The sequence below is a fragment of the Ricinus communis genome, chromosome 3 (genome assembly GCF_019578655.1).
Source record: "Ricinus communis isolate WT05 ecotype wild-type chromosome 3, ASM1957865v1, whole genome shotgun sequence".
Taxonomy (NCBI): Eukaryota; Viridiplantae; Streptophyta; class Magnoliopsida; order Malpighiales; family Euphorbiaceae; genus Ricinus; species Ricinus communis.
This window is the reverse complement of record NC_063258.1, coordinates 5,078,828-5,089,655: the sequence shown is the minus strand read 5'-3', so window position 1 is coordinate 5,089,655 and position 10,828 is coordinate 5,078,828. Positions and strand designations below refer to the sequence as shown.

The 10,828-nt window shown below is 36.1% G+C and overlaps 1 protein-coding gene across 3 annotated transcripts; it reads left to right on the top strand.

Annotated features, from left to right (window-relative positions):
* The first annotated feature begins 6,356 nt into the window (after window positions 1-6,356).
* Window positions 6,357-10,130, top strand: LOC8287910. 3 transcript variants are annotated; one of them, XM_015728116.3, is made up of 3 exons: window positions 6,357-6,514; window positions 6,725-6,835; window positions 7,606-10,130. In XM_015728116.3, the coding sequence occupies exons 2-3, from the start codon at window positions 6,823-6,825 to the stop codon at window positions 9,693-9,695; spliced, it is 2,103 nt and encodes a 700-aa protein (XP_015583602.1). In that variant the 5' UTR covers window positions 6,357-6,514; window positions 6,725-6,822; the 3' UTR covers window positions 9,696-10,130. The 3 variants fall into 3 exon arrangements, with proteins under 3 accessions (XP_015583602.1, XP_025015641.1, XP_025015642.1); XM_025159873.2 differs by having other exon boundaries at window positions 6,363-6,514; window positions 6,675-6,835; XM_025159874.2 differs by having other exon boundaries at window positions 6,371-6,514; window positions 6,680-6,835.
* The last annotated feature ends 698 nt before the right edge of the window (window positions 10,131-10,828 follow it).

Below are 10,828 nucleotides of genomic sequence, written 5' to 3'. Positions count from 1 at the left end.
ATAACCCTATAATAATAAATTTTCCAATCGGTAATAAAAACAATTTTGAACTTATATTATACCTTGAGGACCTATCTACAAAATTATATATAACATAAGAGGCAACACCATCAACCATACATCTATATGTGGTAAAGGAAAGTCATCTTTGGTAAAGCTATGTTAAGATCTCTATAATCCACACACATCCTAACCTTGCTGTTTTTTTTTAGAATTGAGTGCTTCATTAACTAGCGATGTTGGATATTTCACCTTCTCTAAAAAATTAGCCTCTATCTGCTTCTTTTATCTTTTCTTTAACTAGTTAAGGCCGCTCTAGTTTAATTCTTCGTAATTTTTGCTTAACTGGCCTGGTATTAGTATAGGTTGGGATCTTATGCTCAATAATTTTTCTATTTACTCCAAGCATATTATCATAAGACCAAGCAAAGTAACTTTGTCTTATTATTATTATTTTTGTTATTGTCTCTTTCTTTGGGAGTTAAAGTGGCTCTTAACATGATTTTTCTTGAAAATTCAGTTGTATCTCAATTTAATGAGTGAGATGGCGTGGAATTAATGTCAAATATGCGAATGAGATGATTATTAAAATGCAATTCACTGTCAGACAAAACACCATACAAGTAAGCAGAATCAATGTTCATGTCATTAAATTTAGAAATGAGTTCATTAGAATTTTCAAACAAATTCAGGACAAACATGTCTTCGTAAAAAACATCAGAAATAGAATTCTAAATAAAAGCAACAACACCAAACATGCTCATTAGCATCTAGCATCGGATCATCCTTAAGCTAATTCTTACCCTTGGCAGCAGTCTCAACCTCAATCTTAACATCTTCCTTGTATGAAGTTGCTGAATTTTCTCAACCCTTATTGCTTTGATCTCTTCACTGAAGATCTGAAATCCAAGGCGAGTCTTCCCTTTGGCATCAACATAAGGGTTGAGCTTTTCATCGTATTGAGTTAAAGCACTCTCCTTTACGAATTTTATGAACCTTTTAATAGGTGATGATGGTATCCCATTTTAATAAATCCATATTTGATAAGATAGGGGATGAGGATTTAGTCTGGAGAGGATCTCGAAGGATTCAGACACTCAAAGACCCTTCAAGTAATTAACGGTTACTAAATAATATTTAAGTAAGTCTTAAATAAGGGAGTTACACTTAGCATCATTATTAACAGTTATAAAAGAAAGAGGAGTTTAAGGCACATAAAAAAGGCAATTGCTACTCCTTTATATATATCACAAGCTCATCATTTACAAGGTATGACTTTTACACACTTTCTAATTACTTTAATCATTCTCTAAGCCTAATTTACTCCGTTATTACTAATTTAAGCATCAGAGGCTTCCCTGTACCACAAATCCAGGTCCTTTGAGGCCATTTTCTATCTTGATAAGGAGATGGTCATATTCCGGATCTATCCTTTCGACGTCATTATTTCGGACATCATCATTTCACGTCGTCTGTGGGAAATGTAAAGTTTCTCTTCTTTGGTTGATCTTCAAAATGACATTGAATGAGCAAATTCCATCAATCAACCCTGTCAACTCTATATAACCTATACTAAATACACCATAAAACCACTATCTTTGTAACCCTTAGTTCAACTTAAACCTCTCAGGGACACTTATTATTAGAAAAGGAGGGAGGTTCCACCTTTGCTATTGTCACGACCCCACCCGTGGACCCGTGACCGGCACTAGGGAATGGGTAGGCTTAAGGCCACCGAATCCCGTAGTAAGCCTGAAACTCACTAACTCAATCAAATCTCATCTCAAATTAATATTATTAAAGCCATAAATTATCTTAATAGTTACATTCTACTATTACTATTGCGGAGAATCTAAGATTTTTTTTACAATTTGACATACCAAATCAAATACATCACCCGATGATGAAGGAGTCGGGTTACTGAATAAGAGTCGCGGGAAGACTAACAGTCACGCATCTGAAGAAAAAAGTAAATTGAGACTGTCAGTCTCGAGAGTGAGCTAAAATCATATATCTAAAACAGTTTCAAACATTTCAATATCACATTCATTTAATTTTAAAATAATTAATAAATCACGCGAACCATACGTGTCATGTTAAGACATATGTGTTATGCCATGCTTAAACAAAAATTATTCCACATGCAACGGGACGGAGTACTTCAGTATAACCCTAATCCCAACTCTAACATCTCGATTTATTTCAACACTTATGTCTCAACTAACCTTAACTCTAACATCTCAAACCTCTCATTCCAATAGGACTGGCCAGGAGAGCAAAACTTCGACCGGGGACCTTACCTCCGGTCCGGTCACTTAACTCTCGGCCTTAGCCTTTCGGGCTCTCTTATCCAATAAGACTGGCGCCCCGAGAGCATAGCTCGACTAGGGACCTTACCTCCAGTCCGGTCACTTAAATTTCCGGATAAGCCGGCCAGAGCAATGCTCGACCGGGGACCTTTACTCCCGGCAACCACACTCTACTAAGCCCGGAGAGAGATGCTCGACCAGGCAGTCCTAATCTTTCTTTCTCAAAATTTTTACCTCTTTACCCTTTTCCTATCTCTCTCAGATTATATTGGAACACTCATCCAACTCCTATGTTCTACTGCCGTCCCATCCTGAGTCATCATGCAATATTAAAATTGGTGATAAAGAAAAAACATATTTAAATAGTAATTAAAAGCATCATGAAAATAATGATAATAATTAAATGAAAAATTAAAATTTCAAATGAATAATCACAGTAGCAAATCAAATTTTATGCATGACACGTGCATAAGTGATATATGACTTTAACTCACAGAATTAAGCGACCTCCTAGCTCTGCTCCGGTGCCTCGGTTGGAGCGAGCCGAACAAACGGACAATCTAGTCACGGAAAACAATTTATCAAAACGCTGAAACAATCGATCATTAATCCTAGGTTTAGACTCCTAGGACTCACTGACTAAGAATCTCGACTCGGGAGAATTCTACCAAAAATCCGGCAGAACCTCCCCTACAACACGGACATTACCCCCCCGTAGAAACGGGTCCAGGACCTGCTAGAAAAACACTTCAAATACTTAACAATTCAAACAACAGGAGTCGGGTCCCCAAACTTCACTATTTCCCGACTACGCCACACAGCACAAAAACACGACTATGGCAGGCAAACTGACAATTATTTATGACTCACAAATATAATCAAATACTCAATATAATCCAATAGACACACAATTAAACCAAGAATTTCTAAAATTAACGGGCCAGAGAAAATTACCGAGACGCTCGGTCGCTCGGTCAACTCGCCTCCGGCCGCTGGAGTCCGATCGACGATCTAAACACACCATCGGACTCACAACGACGTGCTGATGACGATCCCCGCTTCCGATTTTCCGATCTGACATCCGATCATCCGGAGAAATTTACAGACGATCTCGACCGTCGATTTACAAACGGAGCCCGATCGCCACGAAACCGGTCCCAATGCGAAGCTTGAGCTGATGAGAGTTGGGATACGTCCTCCGATCGTCCATCCTCCGCCTTAGCTCGCCGGAAAAGCTGAAAAATGTGGCTGCCCCCTACTTTCTCTCTCCACTGGATCTTCCGTCTCCGGTCACCACAGGCGTTGCCGCTGCTGCCAAAAGAGAGCCCTTGCCGAGAGGAGCCGATCGCCACTCGACTCGGCCACAGCCGGAAGCGGTCGGGCGGCCTCCGGGCAGCCTCCTCGCGATTCTGCTGTCCGACGCTGGTTCTCCGGCCGGCAGCACCGACGGCCTTTCCTTTTCTTCTTCTGCTTATCACCTCTCTCTCTCTCTCTCTCCCGATTTACTTTCTCTCTCCCCGATCCCATTCCTTTCAATATCGACATTAGGCCCCCGAACTTTTCTTTATTATAATTTGGTCCCTCAACTTTCTTAATTACTTACAATTTCATCCTACAGAATTCCAATATATAATTTTACTTATATAAATATGCATTTGGGGAAAATTTGAATAACCAAAATATAATCATTTCTCAAATAATTTACTTGAATAATTTCTTAAAATTTCAAACTAATTGGGTATAGAAAATAATTCATTTATTTGATTAATATTAAAATTTTCATTAAATCATTTCAAATTAAACCCAATAAAAATGAAGCTAAAATTAACTTAAATAAAAACTCATTATTAAATATATAAAAATTTCGGGTGTTACAGCTATGCCATTAAAGGTTGCGATGTTTGACCCACTAGCATTACCCCCAACCTTTGAAACTACCATCAATTAATTATAAGCACCGTACTTTTCTAGTTTTAAGGTCAATTGCAAAAAATCAGTTAAAAAACCTTATCGTAGGTGATTACATTAGTACCTTATGTTAATCCTGCTATGAATCAGAATAACATTGGGATAGGACCGAGGAACACACATCCACCATCTCCACCAGCTCTAAATGGTGAAAATTAGTAGTATAATACTAATCCTAAGAACATAGACGATAAGGTAGAATCTCATCAATGTATAGAAGCACATACTTTTAATATGGCAACAATAAGGCAAGAGAATTCCAATCTCAAGCAATAATTGTTAGAGTCTATAAAAGAATTGAAAACTTCATATTCCAACTTAGAAAAGTTCATGATTGAAGGATCACCCTTATCTTTGATAATTGGCTGAAAAGTTCCCAGCAAAATTCAAGCTGCTAAATCTCGATTCCTTCACCGGATTATGGGATCTAGGGCTCTATCTTCACAAATTCAAATGTCAAATATTACTTATAAATATAATTAATGCAATTATGTGTCGTGAGTTTCCGACTATATTGACAGATTCGGCTTTGAGGTGGTATTCAACATTACCCAAAAGATTCGTCACTACATTTGAATCTCCTTTGAGAGCTTTATGCTACGCTTTCTCACTAATGTTCCACCCAAAAAGCATACTAATGATTTGTAGGTAAGAAAGGAGAAAATAAAACACTAGAGAGTTATCTTGAAAGATTCAATAATGAGGCAACTCAAATTAAAAATATCAATATGGAGACAAATACCAAGGCCCTTCAAGTAGGGACTTAACTAGGTAACAACTTATTGATAAATTGCACACTACAAAGCCTAACACTTTCTCAGAGCTGATGGCAATAGTTAGAAAGAACATGGAGTTAGATGAAGGGCAAAGAAATCAGAAAAAGATGAAAGTCAAGCTAGAAAGTTTGATGCGAAAAGATTTAGATAATTAGCCGTCTAAGCCTAGGGAAAGAAGTCAACCTAAAGAGAAAAAGCAAAGCTAGACTTTATTGACTGAATGCAGATCAAGGATAAATATGTAGATTAAAGAAAACAAGAAGGGCATACGAGAGACAAGAAAAATAGATCCTGAAAATAAAAGCACTAGATATAAGATCAAGTATTTTCAATTTCACGAGGATTACGGTCATGAAACTGAGCAATATAGGTAGTTAAAGGTCGAGATTAAAAGGCTAATAGAGAAAATTAGACTTACACTTAATAAATTATTAACATTTTTTTATTAAAACTAATTAATAAATAACATAACTAATTCCATTAAGTAACTAAACAATCATTAATGCCATTTTAGTAAATCTGCTTGTCCTACCTTTTCCGCCCTTTTATTTCTTAATTTATTAGGAATCCTATAAGCAACATTGCATAATGCCAAAATTCTAATGGAGTTGGACTTTAAGAGTTAAACTTATACTTAATAAATTATTAATATTTTTTATTTTTATTAAAATATTTTAGTTTCACACTTTTATTTCTTAACCTATCACAAATCCTATAAGCATAAATAGAGTTAGGACTTCTAGAGTTAAGACTTATACGTAATAAAATATTAATATTGGTATTTTTATTAAAATTATTAATTAACTTTATTAATTAATTAAACAATCAATAAAATCATTTTAGTAAATCTATTTGTTCTTTTCCTTTCGCATTTTTATTTGTCCTCTCCTTTTGCACTTTTATTTCTTAACCTATCATAAATCTTATAAGTATATTGTTGAAATCTTAATAGAATTGAAATTTTAGAGCTAGACTTATATTTAATGTTTTATTTTTATTAAAATTAATAATTAATTTTATTAATTAATTAAACAATTAATATGATTATTTTAATCAAAATTTGTTTGTCTTTTCTTTTTGTATTTTTATATATTATGATATAATAAGATGATGGCTATGGTTATGATTATAATATGAAAATATATATAAAAGCATATTTTATAATTGGAAGTGTAATTTTAACGGCCAGCTTCAATGCCAAGGAAGTTTTAAAACATCATACAAAAATTAGATGAAAAAAGAAACTGTATTTTTGATATTAACCTTCAGATCATCAGACCCAATTAATCTTGACCATTCGATTGAAGCTATAAATATATCACTTCCTACACCTTACCCTAAATCCAATGTTTGCTTCTTTGTCGCACCAGTCCTAAAATTTTGCTTTCTTGCTCCTACGGTTCTTGATGTCCAGTATCGGCTGCAGAATTTGTGTCTATTTCGGTCGATTCTAATAAATGGGTTCGTACTTTTTCTTGAATTTTCTATGTTGATGATAATTGTAAAGATTAGCTTCTTAAATAAGTTGTGAGTTTAATGATTTTTGAAGCTCAATTATGGTATATTTTATCTTTAAGTATCAAAACTTTTGATAAGAATTGTGATGTTATTGATTGGCTAGCTTAGGTGCCTTCTAAGGAAGAAGTAATTAGATTTGGGTTCTTTCTTCAGTGTTTGCTGGTGGTGATCCTGCTGCTGGTGCTGCTTATCTCAAGAGAGATGCCATGAAGATGCTCAAATTGTTACAGTAATATCTTCAAAATGCTGAAATGGCTAGTTTAGGTTAGTTTTCTTGTTATCAATATCTGCTACTCTTTTTTTTCTTTTGTTTTTTTTAGTCTTGCCGATTAGTTTGTTTATATGGGCTTTCTTTTTTTTTTTTTTTACTTTTATTTCCTTTAGAGCATGGATCGCTTTTTCATGTTTCATATTCCATGTTCTGTCTTCACCCAGCGTTTCGCCTTCCTTTTAATTTTCTCCCATTTTTTTTTCTCTTTTTGGGAATCTTAGATAATGATATATGGGTTTGGGTGGGTTCGATAGTTCAATTTGGACTTGTGAGACGGGTAATCCTAATCGGGTTTGAGACAGTTACATATAGTGAATAATTGGGTTCAGGGTTGGGTAGTGCTTAATGGGTGGATAACATATCTGATGCCATTCCTAGGCAGGCACTGTGGTGGATTGCTTTTGAAAGCGAAGTTTGAAAGCTGTAATGGACGGTCTCGCCTGTGATTCTGAATCTCTGTTGCATAGTAGCCTAGAGCATGATAGTTGGCCAAATTATTGCGTAATTGCCATCACATGCATGATGGCCATTGGTTAAGTCCTGTTTAAAAGCCTGATCTATTTGTCTGAGATTCCAAAACCTCAACTGAACATCAAAAATTGTTGAAAATGTTTTTTTTTTTTTTTTTTCCATGTACTGCATTTATTCTTGTCCTTTATGCTGGCCTTGGCTATTGCAATTATTTTGATGCATCATATATGGGTCTAGATATATTCAATAAAGTTTACTGAAGAGAAATATTTGGAAACTTGCTATTTGACAGGTGGATCCCCGGACCAGGAATCTGTAGGGTCTGGGACCAAAAGGTCTAGTGCATCATCTGGCAGGTCTCGTAACCGCAAGGAATTTCTTTATAGGTTTGTGGACAGTGAAGTCCTGACTACCAAACTTGACGACTGGTATGAATCTATATTGAAAAAATCAGCAACAGAAAGTCTTCCATTTGATGTCCCTTTTGAGTTGATAGAACTTCAAAAGTTTGACTATGCATTAGAGGGAGTATCCTTTCAGCAGTTGATTCGGATGCCAAATGCTGTCTATGGTTCTACATCTGATGCTGTGGAAGCAACTGCTTATCTTGCTATTGAAGATTTTCTACATGCAAGTGTGAAAGGTTTGTGGGAGACCTTTTGGAGTCAGGATGATTCAATGCCTTTCTCCATTGCCTGTCTCTACAATTCAAACTTAAAGTTCTACCAGGCTGAGAAAGCGATAGCTAATGGAAAACTTGGGGGACTTTGTGCCACTGGCATTTTTCTGAACAACCCTAGACATCCACATGGAAAATGGGATCAAATTCTTGAATTGGCACTACTGAGGCCCGACATTAGAGACCTTTCTGTGCGAAGTAATCAGCAACTTTCCTTATCTGTTCTAAGTGAGGCTCTCTTCTATGCTCTACGCATACTTTTATCAAGAAGCATAAGCAAAACAAGTGTTTTTGAGAGTTCAAACTGCGTCTTTGTTCTTCTAGTGGATTCTCAATATGGTGGGGTAGTTAAAGTTGAAGGAGATGTAAATAAAATGGAGTTTGATGTCAATAATATATATGAGTGTTCAGCGGACTGGATAAAAAAGCATTCAAGAGTCTCAGTCTCTCCTATTGAGAGAATCTGGAACAAGCTTGGAAATGCCAATTGGGGAGATATTGGTGCTTTACAGGTACTTTTTGCTACCTTTCACAGCATTATACAGTTTGCGGGAATCCCAAAGCACTCCATTGAAGATTTAGCAGCTGATCATGGTTGTCGGTTACAAACAAGAAGAGTGGAAAGGCAGTTAGGGGATACTAGAGTCAATGGAAATGGTCTATTTCGGTTTCAGCAACGCAGTGTTTCACCGGAAATTGTTGAAGTTCAGGATGAATCCATCAAAGTTGAGGCTGAAGGCTTGATAATGAAGTTGGAGGTAGGGTCTGTATTATGGTTGGAAGATTCAGACCAGCGAAGGGGTTATAAGATTAATGACATCACGTGTAATGCTGAACTACAGTATTACATTGCATCACCTGTTGAAGACCCAGGTAAATCCTTGTTTCTTTACATTGGCTCTCATCCATTTCAACTGGAGCCAGCATGGGAAGATATGAATTTATGGTATCAAGTTCAAAGACAGACTAAAATATTGACCATTATGAGACAGAAAGGTATATCTAGCAAATATCTACCACAGTTGAGTGCTTCTGGCAGGATTATTCACCCTGGTCAGTGTCGGAAACCCAGATCAGGTGTAAACTGTGATCATCCCTGGTGTGGTACCCCAGTTCTTGTTACCAGCCCAGCAGGTGAAACCGTTGCTAATATGGTAAATGCAGGCAGATTCAATCCGGACGAGGCTATCAGGTGTTGTCATGATTGTTTATCTGCACTTGCTATTGCCTCTTCTGCTGGCATTCGACATGGAGATATACGGCCAGAGAATGTAATTTGTGTGAGATATGGTGCAAGACAGCCTTATTTTGTCCTTGTTGGCTGGGGTCATGCCATTCTTGAAGATAGGGACCGCCCTGCCATGAATCTCCACTACTCTTCAACTTATGCTCTGCAAGAGGGCAAGTTGTGCTCAGCTTCAGATGCCGAGAGTTTGGTTTATATGCTTTATTTTTCTTGTGGTGGGCCTTTGCCTGATTTGGATTCAGTTGAGGGGGCACTGCGATGGCGAGAGACCTCTTGGTCAAGGAGATCAATTCAGCAGAAGCTTGGTGATATCTCAACAGTGTTAAAAGCATTTGCTGATTATGTAGACAGTCTTTGTGGGACACCTTACCCGATTGATTATGATATATGGCTAAGAAGGTTAAGGAGAAATATTCGTGATGATGACCATGGTAAGGAAATTGACACTTCAGGCTAGGTTTTCTGTTGGCCAATACTGATCGGATTTGGCTCCTGGTAGCAACATTATGTATATTCATTAGAAATCTCTACACTCTGTAAGTTGTTTTCTAGCTCCGGTGATCTACATTTTTTTTCATCTTGAGGACAGTAAGTAGTTCAAAATTTGGAGAATGGTTTGGGATGTTTCTTTGTTTTTTGGAGATCATGGGGACCATATAGTGATTTTTCTTGCAGATCAGCCACCCTATCAGATTTGGTCTATTTTGTTGGAATTGTGTGCCTGCAGTTCCCACTTTCTGTAAAGGTTCTCAAAATATCATTGCTTTCTGTTTTGGTGATATATATATATATATATACATTATATTATTTTCTGACGTTCCTTTGTAAAGATATGAACTATCAGGATTGTCCTGAAATTTGTATAATCTTTTAAGGTCTGAGATTAGTTCAACTCTCTGTAAAGCCAGGTACCATACCAGTCTCAGAACTTGAACAGGTTAGCCTTCTTTCTTCTATTCATAATGGCAAATTTGATCTGTATTTTATGTATGGTTTCTTCTATAATTGAAGAAACTATTGCGAGGTAAATTTTGGATTTGGGTTTCAGATTACAATTTTATTCATAAAACTGAAGGTTACTCCTTGCCACTCCTAACTTTTTATTTACAATTTGAAGAAGGGGAATTTGTAAATACCCTCGAGAGGTATGGCATAACCAGCATTTGCATTTTTTATTTTTTAATAATATGCACTTTCATCTCTTACGGTACTTGCTGTCTATTTAAGTGGTAATTTCATCTCTTATAATGATTGCCGTCTATTTAAGTGTTAATATTGTGTGAAATTACTAAAAAGGGCTATAAAATTTGCTCACTTCTGAATTTTTATTATTTTTTTTAAATATAAAATTTTATATTTTTAACTGAAAAAAATAAAATAAAGTGCTGCACTAAATTTTAGTTTAATATAGACTTACATAAGTATAAGAATGTCCTTTTAAGTTTGTAAAATGTGACCCTTTAGGAAAGGACTATTACGATGAACGATATATAAAAATGAGGAATGAGGGATGAAAGTGCATATTTTCAAAAACTAGAGGATATAAGGGCAGATTATGGCGAATTTCAGAGAACATTTGTAATGACCATT